General features: G+C 32.1%; 1 protein-coding gene across 8 annotated transcripts in view; it reads left to right on the forward strand.

Moving 5' to 3' along the window:
- Positions 1-14,302, forward strand: part of LOC148622801 (equilibrative nucleoside transporter 1-like) — a 74,348-nt gene extending 60,046 nt beyond the window's left edge. For all 8 annotated transcript variants that reach the window (XM_088573014.1, XM_088573013.1, XM_088573012.1 and 5 more), the window contains 5 exons: positions 175-285; positions 2,052-2,154; positions 3,154-3,239; positions 4,223-4,419; positions 7,777-14,302. In XM_088573014.1, coding sequence (XP_088429140.1) covers positions 175-285; positions 2,052-2,154; positions 3,154-3,239; positions 4,223-4,419; positions 7,777-7,897 — 618 coding nt within the window. In that variant the 3' untranslated portion in view covers positions 7,898-14,302. The remainder of the gene's footprint in view (positions 1-174; positions 286-2,051; positions 2,155-3,153; positions 3,240-4,222; positions 4,420-7,776) is intronic.

Genomic DNA, 14,302 nt, shown 5'->3' on the forward strand with positions numbered 1-14,302 from the left:
TAGGGAGGGAAGTGTCCTATAGTGAGCTTTGTGTGAATAGTTTCTAGGGAGGGAAGTGCCCTATAGTGAGCTTTGTGTGAATAGTTTCTAGGGAGGGGAGTATCCTATAGTGAACTTTGTCTCTTGTTTCTTATATTTATTACATTGTATCTATTAGTAACTTTGGTCTTTCAGAAGTACTATAAGCACTTTAAAACAATGGTTAGTAAAAAACAAAAACATGCAAGAGTTGCCACAAGAACATGCTCAGAGACATGTAGGATGTACCTCATGGTTTTCAAGAAGGTAAGATATTTTGTACATTGTGAAAAATTTTAATCGTTTTCAATAAGTGGCCACTAGACTTGAAACCAGACTTAAATTAGGACTTAACTCTTGATTTAACCTTTTCTGATACTGTCTTCTTTTTTTTTGTGATTAAGATACATATGCTGTGTACAAGAAGTTTAGAAGTTTATTGAGCACTAACTTTAAAGGATTATTGATCTTAAAGAATAAATAAATCAAAAGTAGAAGTGTTATAAAATATGCAGATTAAACTAGTGCACAGAATCTTTTATATTGTTATATTATCTTATACTCTGGTTTTGTTATTGAAATCCACCATTTGATAATAGGTAACTTTCACATTCACCATTTACGCCAAATCTGGTGGAAACTGGTTTTTGGTTTTATAATAGACAAAGAAAGAAGAGGATTTGAAGTCTACAGGAACAGTAATAGTTATGTGGAAATACGTCTCCAAACATTAAAATATCTGAAACATTTTTATAATATGCTCCCTTAGGAGTTGATAATTATCAGCTGGGTTCAGTATACTAATGGTAAGAAAAACCAACAATATCCAGTTTGTACATAGAATATCAGGAGCTTAAGAAAATGTTTCATGGCAGCTTCATTTGATATACTTTGTAAATGCATTTGGGAACCACACCAGTCTTGGAAAGAATTTGCTAGCTTCAATGATTAAGTACAAATCAAATCTTAGTTTTTTCTAAGGTATTGAGGGTCAAAATATGGCACCCGAATGTTTATGAATGTTTACGAATATTACGTAATCAGCTTATCAATACCAAACAATTTGACCCAAAGACATTTAGGACTATGACAACCTATAGTTTCTTACGTACGCTGGAAATTTCAGCCCATACTTATTTCAGACCATGACAATTAGGAGAATGCATTAGGACAATAAAAACCGTATATCATAACAAATTCTACCATTCTGGAAATTAATAATAACAGGGCTGACAAAAATTATGAAGGGTGTTTGAATTTATGTTTCTATGGGAACGTTTAAAATTTGGCCTTCCTCATATATATGTATCATTTAAAAATTCCTGGTAATAATATCAAGTTTCTGTTCCCTTGGCTTCTATTGTAATGTCACCCGATGTTAGGCCTGTTGACCTCTATATAATTGAAGAACTTTCCCAGAATTGAAGTGAATGTGAAAGTCATCTGTTACAAAAAGGTTTATGCAAAGTTTGTAGTTTTGTATATACGTTTTACCTCATGTTACACATACTACTGTGAAAGTACTATTATTTGTGGGGTACCAATTTTCGTGGTTTTCTTGGGTAGGCTAAACCATGAAATTTGGTTCCCAAGGAAAAGGAGATTTCCTTTGATAGGTATACAGGAAACCTTAAAACCATGAATTCAAGAGTCCACAAACTTGTGTTTCTTCCCTAATCCACGAAAATTGGTATCCACAAATTAAAGAACTTTCATGGTATGCATCTGAGTTAAGTTTTCTGTTGGTTATTAGTCCCTAGCCATCCATTCACTTTACATGATTCCAAATGCTACCTGTTATCATGTAATAATTCATCAATCTCCAGTTTTGATAGTTACAGGGGGAAACCAAGTTTTTAAAAAAAAATCACAGATAACTCAGTATTGGAAATAATGAATGAAAAAAAAAAAAACATCTGGGAGTGTGTAGATTGAAGTAGTTTGGGTTTTATTTAGCAATTTTAATACACCCGTATTCCCAAACAAAGTTGTTTTTAGAGAATGTAGCATTTTTTATTTTGATAACTTTTTAGATTTGGGTACAGGCTGTGAGTGTTTGGTTTGTTTTCTTTGTCACCTTGGCCATTTTTCCTGGACTTTGGGCCAATGTCAGAAGGATTGATTTTCCAATCAGTGGTAAGTACAATGATAATCTAACTTTCTGTTTTTATTTTTTCATTTAAACTTGGTCAGTGTTGTCTTTAAAAAAAAACTTTGAGGTAGAAAGACAACACTGAGAAGTTTTATCAGTCAGTTGTTATTAGTAGAAAGCCTTGTAGCAATTCTATTTTGAAATATTTCATAGAGGTTTCAAGGGATTGATTTGTGCATATTATTTCACCCCTACTCATAAAACGCTATACTGCAATCACCTTGTCAGTCATTTTGTCCAGAAATGATTTTTTTAACAAATTCCTCAGCTACAAGGTAGAATGGTTTCAAATCTGGAATTGGTCTTGATATTCAGAATTTTTCAGTGACATTGGCTAGACTTCAACTTCCTGTTAAAGAAAATTGCAGTAAAGCCTATTCTGTGACCCCTCCCTAGAACTACCTTTTTTTTATCTCTCACAAGAAATCTCGCATGCATTTTACCTCTATATAGCGACAACCTGTAAAAGGCGACTAATGTTCAAAAAACATTCTCCCCCACCCCCCCCCCCCAAACGCAAATCACCTTTCTCTGTGGTGGATGAAACCTGAAGTTCACATTTTTCAATCTCGTTTAAAGGGAGATTTCTTATGAAATGGGATTTAAGGCAGCCTATGAAACAATTCCTGATGAAGGTAATTTTCATGGTGATAGAACAAGATTCAAATTACCTAATTGAAAAATTGAGTTAAAAATGGTCTTCATTCATGAGTGAATACTGTTTACACAGTTGCTAGGAAAATCTTCTAAGAATAGCTTCTCGAAAGAGAAAAGTGTTGGATCTTCACCAAAAAGTGGAAGATATAAAACTTGTAGACAGTGGGTAAAATTTAGCATGTTGAATATCAAAAAGAAGGGAAACGGTTTCCTTAGCTTCTGCTGAGCAGATTGCTTTTATATTAAATTCAGAGGTTTAACATGAAGAATTATTTGTTAATTCTCATATCTATATGTGTAATCTCTGTACTTTTTACTTATTTCAGACAATTTTTGGGCACCAATATTTTGTTTCCTGAGCTTCAATTTGTTTGCTTTCCTTGGGAATTTGGCATCAGAATTTGTTAGAGTGGTAAGTTAGGGAGAAAAATTTGATACATGCTTTTGGAGTTAAATCACAGGATAGCAGGTCTATTTTGTGTTTTAGAATGAAAGTTGTTTAACACAGGAATCAGAAGTTTACAATTGAAAATGAAGTCAATTGGACCAATTATGTTAAGTTATCGAGAGTTTTAGAAACTAGAAACTACAATGATTTTATATATTTTTTTTCCTTCCCAGTATGGATTTCTCGAACTTCAATCTGACTAGTAGGTCCGTTCAGTAATAAATCTTAGAGAATAACCCTCACTGACTCGAACTCTTCAGCCATTTTTGTCAGCTTGGGTAATAAAGGGTGTGAAACTGAAACCCTATCATTAATCAGTGTCATTTTAGTTAATTACATGTAATACTTAAGTCATCATGAATTAGGTAGTTTTGATCTTAACATAGTACTCATTGAAGTTCATGAATGTTCTGAAGTCGGTATGATGAAAGCATGAAAGAAAATCAAATGAAAACAAATTATTGACCAAAGAACTCTAACTCTGAAAGTTTTTAAAAGCGAACACAGAATTTTTAATGTCCACAAATCAACATACTCTTCTGAATGCGAATGAAAAGGATCCACAAACTAATACACCTTCGTAGGAAGTAAGCAATTTCTCACTCAGTCCGGCAAGGAAAAAAATCCAGAAATAAACGAACTTCAATTTCTTGAACTCCTGATAACTGGAACACATTTCAATAGTCCTTTTGAGGCTTGACTGTAAATTATTGCCTTCCTATGAAGTTTTGAAAAGTTTTTAGATATTTTTTCATTCACAGTTCGAGTTTGACTTTACTGTTATATAAATGTTCAGAATTCAAGTTGGTGGGTCAATATTTTGTTTTTATTTAATTTCATTGATTCTTTCATCATGCTGACTGCAGAACATTCCCAAACTTTAATATATATGACATTTGTATTGTTAGAAATATCTTATCTACATTTGGTGTGGGTTTAATTTTCAGCCAAGTGAGAGATGGATATGGATACCTGTAGCTATCCGTGGTGTTCTGATCCCATTTTTTCTGATGTGTAACTTTAAACCAGATGAGAGAACATTTCCTGTCATCATTGAGAATGACTATATCTTTATAGTAGGAGGTGTTATGGTAGGATTCACCAGTGGTTACTTCAGTAGTCTGTGTATGATGTATGGACCTAAGTAAGTCTTGTATTAATACTGTTTTCATCATTGATGTTATTGCAAAGTTAGGGTTGAATTTGAGACAACCCTGTCTATTATTTGTCCCTCACATATAAGCAGTATAATGCAATAGTTTTCAGAATTTTCTATTTTGTCTTACCTAACTAGTTATAGTGTACATGTAATAATGATGGAATAATTAATTGGAAAGAGTGAATAACCAAAATATGATCATCAGTGCCAAAGAACGCTTAGATCTAACGAGTCTGTTAATAAGATTGTAGTTTTTACTTTTCATGGTTTGGGACTCATTCTCATGAATTCATAGGATCATGTGACAAGACTTACAAGCCCTTTTGAGAAGTATAAATTGAAACATGATTATAGCATCGAAGCTTCAATATCAGTCTTTACTTTGATCAATGAATATATGTGTTGTCTCTAACTAGAATGGACCCATGCAGGTCCAGGTGTCAAAAGAATAGGCCTGCAGCAGCGCTAAGCTTGTCGTAAAAGGCGACTAAATAGTGCTCAGAACCCTAGCCAGGGGCTAGGGCGCTCTGCCCACAGAGCAACTGGGTTGTGTGCCCCAGGTGGTGGAATGGGGTACCCCTAGCTTGTAACATACTGGGGTTGTCAGGCTATAATACGGAAAACCTGACCGCAAACCATAGTGGTGCACCGTGTTGGGAAAGACGTCACGTTCCTTGCACGTTAAAAAACCCTACTGTGGTATTCTCCCGAAGTAGGAACCATAGGGCTCCGCCACAGGAGGCAAAATTGCCTGACCCTACCCACATCTCCCTATTTCCAGTGGCAATCAAAATTTGTCAACCCCATTGTCCTTGTGTCCCATCCCATTTTTCATTTCATGATCACTTCATGTTCATTTTATCATCCCCTTCATGTTCATCGCCTGAATATAGCTGAAATATTGCTGCTTGGGCGTTAAACTCCAACAAACAAACAAACATCTAACTAGAATGAAAATTGCAGGTAGTCATGGGTAGTTAGTAGCGGGCAAATTTTAATCCCTACTCTTGCCTCATGAAGATTTTTGCTTCATATTTAATGTATTTGTGATTTTTTACCTTGTAAACAATGAAAAATTACTTGGCATCCGTCATCGTTAACAATTTTTCAATTTTTCCATGCTCCCAGTTTTTAGTGGAGTCCGAATTGCTCATTTACTTTTGTAACTTTGTATGTATGATTTTAGTTACTTAATGTTCTTTGTTGTGTATGTCTGTTTTCCATGTCTGGTCTTTGTCCCTGGATTACATTCTTTTGATTACCGCTATAACCTTGGTTCCCTTGATTACTCTTTCAAACTCTTCTCCTCTGACCCTACTTGACCAATTGGAACCAAACTTGTTTTTTTATGTATCCTGCATAGATCTGGTGTGGAGATTTTTGATGGTTGAAAAACATGGCCGCCGTTACTAAAAATAGAAGATAGGGGTCTGACAGTACTTTTTCATTTATTTCTCCAAAACCATTAGGTTTTGCTAAATTCGGTTATGGGTAAAAGTGTTCAGCATGATGAGATCTATCTATGGTCAAATTTTCCTTTTAATCCATTATGCCATGATGGAGTTATTGCCCGTTTTCAATGTTTTTTGCTTTTTTTAATGTTATTTCTTTCAAAAATCTTCTCCTCTGACACTACTTGACCAATTGAAACCAAAAGTTGTCAGATGTCTCTTTATAAGAGTTATTGGCCTTGAAGGGTGGAAAATGACATTTTTCGGGGTGGGGGGTTTTACAGTTTTCAGCTATTCAATTGCTGAAATAATCCTTATGATAAGTCCTACCAAAGTTTTTTTGAGTCAAAATTGTTGGACAACTTCTTGTTAAATTTATTGCCCTTGAAAGGCAAAATTAATCCGCAGGATTTTCAGATCGCGCTGTATTCAGCGTGCGTAACACTACATTAATATGTCTCATGTCGAAACGTGTCACTTTGTATTTAATGTATTATATAAAGATTGTATTAAGAATGTACATTTGTACATTGCTGTTTATGTTTACATGAATTATTTGTAGATAAATATTTTACCTTTTTTCTTCTATTGCAGTAATTATAACTTTAATACCAGTTTTTATTTTTCCTTTTTTTATTAACAGAAAAATAATAAAAATAATAATAATAATAATAAAATAATAAAATTATGATAAGTAATTCTTCATAAATATTTCCTCTACTTCATACACACCCAGTGTTCTTCAAATTTTTACTGACAGTAGACCCATTGGAAATTACAATATTTCATTTGTTTTGGGGCCTCAATGGCTCATTTGAATGTGATATTAATTTAATTAAGAGCAATCTCTATTAAACTCTTAGTAACTTTCAATATATTTATAGATTTAGAATATTATCTAATGAGACTACTCTGGTCTTAATATTCATGTTTCCAAAAATTTTCAGGAAGAAGTGTGGAGTTGACCTAGTTATACCAGGAAAAAACAAAAATCTTATTTTTTTTATTTTAAGTTTCCACACTAGTTGTTTAGTTTTTAAATATTATGTTTTTGTGTAGTTCATTCATGACAAGAACCCTATATCATGATTTACAAAGAATCCCCCCCCCCACACCTGTTGTACTATTTTTAGACTTAGGGGATTTTATGATCTACTTCTTAACTAAATTTCCCGCCAAAATAACGTGCTCTTGATGCACAACAACATTACAATGTAAACAAAAGACGGCCATTTCATTTTTCTTTTCAAAGTGCTTTGGAAGTATCTGATGGAATAAATATTGTTTGGGAATTTAATATATTCTTTAATAAGGTAAATCAACTTCTTAATGTTGAAAACATCATGTGATTGTGCAATTCTTCAACTTTGCATTTATATATAGCTGTGTGCTTTTGGCCAGGGTTCAGTGAGTTTTTACCATAGTCAGTTTTGATTGGTTCAGTACAAGATATTAGTATCTGATTGACACCTTCATTAAAATTTATTTGTGGCCAGGTGGTGTGACTGATAAAGAATCTCATCGGCTATTATAACTTTTATTGGGTTCAGACACCTCTGCGGTCACGTGGTGATCAACTGACCATAGCATGTTTATTCAAGAGCTAATTACCTTGTAAGATGCTGTAAATGACCTTGGGCACACACGTTTCCTGTCATAATTTATTTTTAATCCTCAAATTTAACTTAATAGCACAGTACCAATCTTGATAGCGCTGTAAAGCGCAGTGCTTTAAGGGCCTTGGGAGAACACTGCTGGGAGCTTCTTGTTTTTTGACAGCATTACTAATCATGTGTTATTTATTGTGTAGTTTGTACTTTATATAGATGTATTTTCAGCAAAATAAACAATATTAATTTTAGATTTCTGAGTGTTTTGTCTTCCATTGTAGGTTGGTGGAGCGGCAGTATGCAGGAACAGCTGGAATGATCATGGCATTCTTCCTCGTCCTTGGTATCGGGACAGGTGTTAATTTCTCACTAGTTCTAAGTATTATATTTACTAAATCCTGAATCTTCTGGACAAATGGAAAAGATTGTGGAATACAAAACCAAGATGATTATAAACCAACAGAAGATATAAAAACCAATTATATGATCGTTGTGATATTTTATAAGAGAACAGGCTTTTGTGTCTACGTGTTGACAATTTTTAAAGTTATTTGAGGAGTCTCTAGTGTACAAAATTAACTTAATTTGAAATATAAAATCCACAATATGTATTTCATTTTTAAAAAAGCAAATGTAAAAGATAAGTAATCAAATTGGTGTCAGTATTTATATTGATAAAAAAAAAATGTGAAAAAAAAAGAACTGAAACAAGCCAATCAATATATTAACTGATTAGTGGTCATGTGATGTAAAATGGAAGCAATCACAGGTTTAATGTATCAATTTATAGATCAATGACTGATCAGTGCTCGATGAAGAATTGAAATTATAGATGTATGGATCAGTTCAATTACTGTAAACATTAAAAGAGAATTGAAAAATTCACTACTTGTAGTGCAAAATAATCAAAGTATCATGTATTTCTCCACCCTTTTAAAATGCTGTGTATGCAATAAAGGTACTAGGTGGGACAAGGTAGTATATTGGATACAGGCATATGTACATTTTTACAATGATTGTTTAAACTTTAAATTTGCAGTGGTTATTACTATGTAAGGGATGGCTTTAGGTTTATCTGTTGATCTAGGTTGATGTCTTGATTATTAATGGGTAAATATAATATTGTCGGTTCTATCTAAGGAATAATTTGTTATTTCTGTGTACTCCTCCTATTGTGAGCTTTATGTATTTGCTTCTTTCTATTTTTATGTAGCCATTCAAGAATTTCATATTTTAATGAGAAAAAGAATAAAATAATTAATATTGAAATTGAAGACATGTTCAATCAGATTAATCTAATATTGATGTTCACTGCCTATCTATTGGTCAGTAATAAACGCAGGCATGATTTATCTCAGGATATAATCTGTTTTTGATGCTTCCTTTGTTCATATTAAAGGTTCTTTGGGTGCTTAGAAAGTTACGGCTCATTGTTAAACATAAGTTAGTTTGAACTTAGAACTAACCATTCTACCTCAAGTAACCAACTTTTTGGTTCACTTTACACATAGAAAGTGATTCTTTTAGTCAAGATTTTACAGTTATGGTTCTTGTATTATTTTATAGACTAATGTGTTTGGTTTTTAGTTCTTTCTGTTTGTTTATCATTTTTATTTTCATTGCAATGCTACAGGCAACTCTTAAATGTTCATCAATAATTGAAAGACCATAGTGACTAAGTTAATTTGTTTCATTCTGCATATCAAAAAAGTAATTGATTTTATTCATATTTGCACTATCATAACAGTAGCAGAGCAGGAAGGGTCAAAATATTTTGTTGATATTGCAAAAAGTTGTACACATATTTGCAAATTAGAGTGTGGAACCTCCCTTTTTAGTCCGCCTGGCCCATAGGTCCATATGAGCTATTGCCATCACTTGGCATCTGTCATCGTCATTTAAAAAATTCTCCTCAGAATTTAATGAAAATTGATATGATTGTTCCTTTGGTATCCAAGAAAAAACATGGTGGCTTTTGCAAAAATAGAATGTTGCTCATTGAACAAGGTGAGCAATTCTGGCTCTTTAGAGCCTCTAGTAATTTTCTCTGGATCCACCCCTGCATTAGATTTTAAGATTGATACAGCTTATACCATGATTATACAGAAGTTACTGGCCAAGTTAAGCCAACTAAAGTCTTGTTTTTAATGAAGCAACATTATTAATAATATTTTTGGGACCATGTTATCTTGGAAAAGTTTGTAATGTTCTTTATTGTTATTGATCGTGTTATCTGTTATACATGTATAATGTCATTGCTGTATCATGTGATCTGTTACACATGTATAATGTTATACTTGTTAAGTATTATCTGTTGTTTATCATGTTACACTCTGAAGAGTGTTGTCTAATATTGTTTGTCTTATTGAAGAAAATATTATTTATTTGTGTGTGCTGGTTTATACCTTTATCCGGTATGGATGATGAAACCACAGGCACTGTAATTTTTTGTACCGAGGAATCCTCCCTTGTATATAAAATTTCAATACTGTCATCATTAGTCCTTTGCGTCATGCCACTGGCACTGCTACCAGGCAAAGGTTCTTCCTCCTCTAGAATATCTGGTAGGCTTTGTTTTGGCCTGCTGGATTTTTTTTATTTGCTGCTGGCATATTCGCTGGTTGATAAGAAAAGAAAAATAACAAGACTTGTCAGTATAATGCCTGATTATACTTATGTATACAAGTTTTTTACTAACCCCCCCCCCCCCAAACAACAGGCCCACCCATCCCAATATACTGCTATCATTTCCTGTTCTCTCTTGAAACAGTCGTGTGTTGATTTCAACAGTATATTATTATATATTTGTATATTTCAGGTTTTCTGATTGTCGTTTGTTTGGTGACGAGATTAATTACTGATTACTTTCGACTTGTCTCTTACTTGTGACCCAGTGAGAACACCAAAGATTATTGAATTCCTATAACAATGCCTAGATTCAAAATCACTTATTATCCCTCTTATCACTCTTCGTGAAAATTATTGTTTAGGAAAATTCTGCAATGTGGCTAAATATTTCTCTTTGACGATAAATTGCAATCAAATCCAGACCAATCGACCATCAATCCTGCTTAAAATGCACAAAAATGGGTTCCTTTGAATCAATCAATCGTTTGTCAGTCATTTTCCGTCGTTTTTAAAATATTTTCTTGTATATTTGGCATATCAAAATAAAAATTTTTGTTGTGACCTTAACCGATTGATGTCTTGAAAGCAAATGGGGAATAATTGGGCCACATTGGCTTTTATATAGTTCTAGGGGGAATAACTCATACAGGGGAACTAAAAACGGCCAAAATCTTATCCGGATATTTCTCAATAAATTCATCTATTCTTTTAATTAAATAGATGGTCTTATTTCAAAATCTTCAATTATTTTTTTCTCCGGAATTGTTTTTCGTTGCATAGTTGAATTATCTTGAAAGAACTTAATTTTTTAAGCTGCAATTGTTACATACATTGACTATAGTATTGACAGCCAATAATTAGAATGAAAATTATATTTTTTTCACATGTTTGTCAAACAGTCCTTGTGAACTCTAATTTATTGATGTTCTTCAAACTTCCATTTAAGATACAGTTTCAAATTTTTGTGGAAATAGATTTTTAGAGTTGTAAGTCCTGGTAATAATTATGGAAAAGTACTATTTTTAGACAAGTTGAGGTAGGTTTTTTATTTCAAACTAACCACAAAGGTCATCCACATTAGGATTGAATTTCTCAGTTGAAGAAATCAAGCTGTTGAATGTATTCAATGATGATAAACATTTGTTATTTGTTTTTTATCCATTATGTATAACATCTCTTCATAAGTTTTATTTGTCTCATATAGTTATAGTGCTGAAATGAATACTACTACCTGTGTTAATCATATAAGAATATTGAGTAATTTTATTATTATTTTTTTTTTTTTTTGGTATTTTGACCTTAGAACTCCCTATTATTGCAGAGATGTGGTGTACATACTGTGTTGTTTTTGGTTTGATGTCTGTATTGGTATGTGTATTACTTTTCTGTGGTTCATGTTTTGTTTGTTTTGTTCTGTTTGGAGTGATTTGTTGTCTTTTTAATTTGATTTGTGTGAATTGTTTATTGTATTGTGTTATTTTATTTTAATTTGTTTTCTCTGACTAATGCAAGTGTTAATGTTGAAGTATTACCATGATGAGTGCTAGTGTTAATGTATTCTGATGATAAGCACTAGTGTTGTTGCATTCTGATGGTTTTTAGCACTAGTGACAATGTATTCTGATTGTGAGCACTAGTGTTGATGTATCCTGATGATAAGTGCTAGTATTGAAGTATTCTGATGGTTAGCACTAGTGTTGGTGTATTCTGATGGTTTTTAGCACTAGTGACAATGTATTCTGAAAGTGAGCACTAGAGTTGATATATCCTGATGATTAGCACTATTGTTGGTGTATTCTGATGATAAGCACTAGCTTTGATATATCCTGATTATTAGCACTATTTTTGATATATCTTAATGGTTAGCACTAGTTTTTGATGGTTAGCACTATAGTGTTGGTATGTTCTGAGCTCACTTATTGTTTCTACTTTCATGGATTATCACTTTTATGATTCATAAATGATTCAAGAAATATATGAAGACAGATGAACTCTGCTTTGTTGATTTTAGGGGGCAAGTGATCTACACTTCTGTATAGAGGAAACATCTATTGTATGATATTATGTAATTACAACTTGAAGGAAGTTTCCATCTATTTTTACTGTGTACTGTTTTCATTTAAGTGCTTGCTCAGTTGATGGTTTAGTTTTATATTTTTTCATTTATTCTCTTGGTTATCATCACCTATCTAATCAATGATAGAAGGAATACAAGATTGTTGTCAGTCATTCTGTGTATAATTTGTTCATACTGTCAAAGCTCATACTAACATGGTGCAATTCAAGTTTGTCAATTTTTTGAAAACTAAATCATAGTTCGAATTAGAGTTCTGTTAAGCTTTTGGCTTAGAATCTGTTAAACACCAAATCATGATGTCTATCAAATTATTGGTATAGGGTCCATTATCACAGAGGTGGTTACTAATATGGATTATCCATATTTTGCGAGAATTTTCACTGCAAATAATGGCTATATGGATTTTGGATCTCTCCATTGTGTCTATGGTAAAATCTCTCCAAGTTCAGTTTTCAAAGTAAAGTAAAAAATATGGAATGTTATCATGAACAGATCTGTTATCACCTGTAAGGTGAGATTTACAGCTTCAGTTATTGATTGTGTACTGATTGTCAGTTAGATAAGTGATGATATCAAGTAGATATTGTGACTACTATTTATAGAGTTATCTCTTTTTTTTTTTCACATTGTTTTTCATTTTTGTGCTGTAATTTTGTGCTTATCTTATTTATTGTTAAGTTTTGATGCACCACAATGTTTTCATTGATATAATGTTTATGTTTTTATCACCTGTACAAAGAATTAATTTTGTTCATTCAAATTTTCTTGAATTTTTTTTTTTAGCAAATAAACTGTTCAGTGAACTTTCCAGTGCAAATGAAGTAAGGGCATTTTATATGATTACAGCCATCATGCAAAACTTTAATAGTGATTATTAAAAGAATGCAGATATAAAGGTTTTATCAATAATTGAAACATTTTTACAAACTGTTGATAAGTGCAATATTAAGAAAAAATTCAATTGAAATTGTGTGTTATGTGTGGTATTTCTGAATAGATCATAAATGTTTTTAATTATTGACATAAAAAAAAATGTCCATACATATCAAACATGTTGTGACCCTGTTTGCTCCATGTCACTTTCATAAACAATATCTGTATCATGTCATTTTAACTTTTGTATGTTACCATACCTGTTAACCCTCCCTCTTTTAGAAAGTCTCCCATGTGGGAGACACAAATCTCACTCCTTCACAAATTTCTCCCACAAAGTCTTCCTCTTAGCAGAAATATTGCACATATTATGTTCTAAACAGCTTATTTAATATATATAAATACAATGATTATGTATTACAACAATCATTGAGAAACAATCAATAAATAATCCTTTTATCATACAAATTTACCAAATTTTGCTTAGAAACCCTTAGTATATTAATCAGATTATCATAGATTTTATGTCTTATTCTTATCTGTGTACTTGTGTTTCTTGCAAAATTATAATTTTTTCTGTCACACTAAATCTCCCTGAGAAAGATCTCCATTTTTTGAGAATTCAAAAGGTTGACAAGTATGGATTACTCTCAATATTAATCACTCTACATTTTGTTTGTTTAATTGTACATAAATTGATAATTAATACACATGTATTTTTAATGATTATATCATTTGTTTTATCATATAACTTGTTTTGATCCAATAAAAAGTTAGAAGTACTTAATATTTACAGGTGATGTAAATGATGGAATGAAAAAAAATGTTTCTGTATGTATTTTAAAGTCACAGTTTCATTGTTCTGTTTTAGACTTCTAGAGTTTGATAATTATTAATATTGTGGATAGTAAATCTTGGTGTGTATAACTGCCTTGTATTACAGAGGTGATAAGCTTTAAATGATGATGAAATCCATAACTATCCTATAAAATGAGAGCAGTATGTCAGGTAGAATCACACAACAATAATTCAGCTAGTCTGATTAGTTACAATCTTATTTGTATACAAAGTTGTTGGCCAGTTTTATTATTTCAGTTCAAGTATGTGAATCAATTATATACTTTGGTTACTTCTATTTTTTTATCTACCTGCTATATTTAATTGACTGCCATTTATGTATTGATCAAAAACTACATGTATCCTTTAGTTCAATAAAATTACATGTGTAA

Source organism: Perna viridis, chromosome 3 (genome assembly GCF_037379345.1).
Source record: "Perna viridis isolate PV_CMFRI_1.1 ecotype Kerala chromosome 3, ASM3737934v1, whole genome shotgun sequence".
NCBI lineage: Eukaryota > Metazoa > Mollusca > Bivalvia > Mytilida > Mytilidae > Perna > Perna viridis.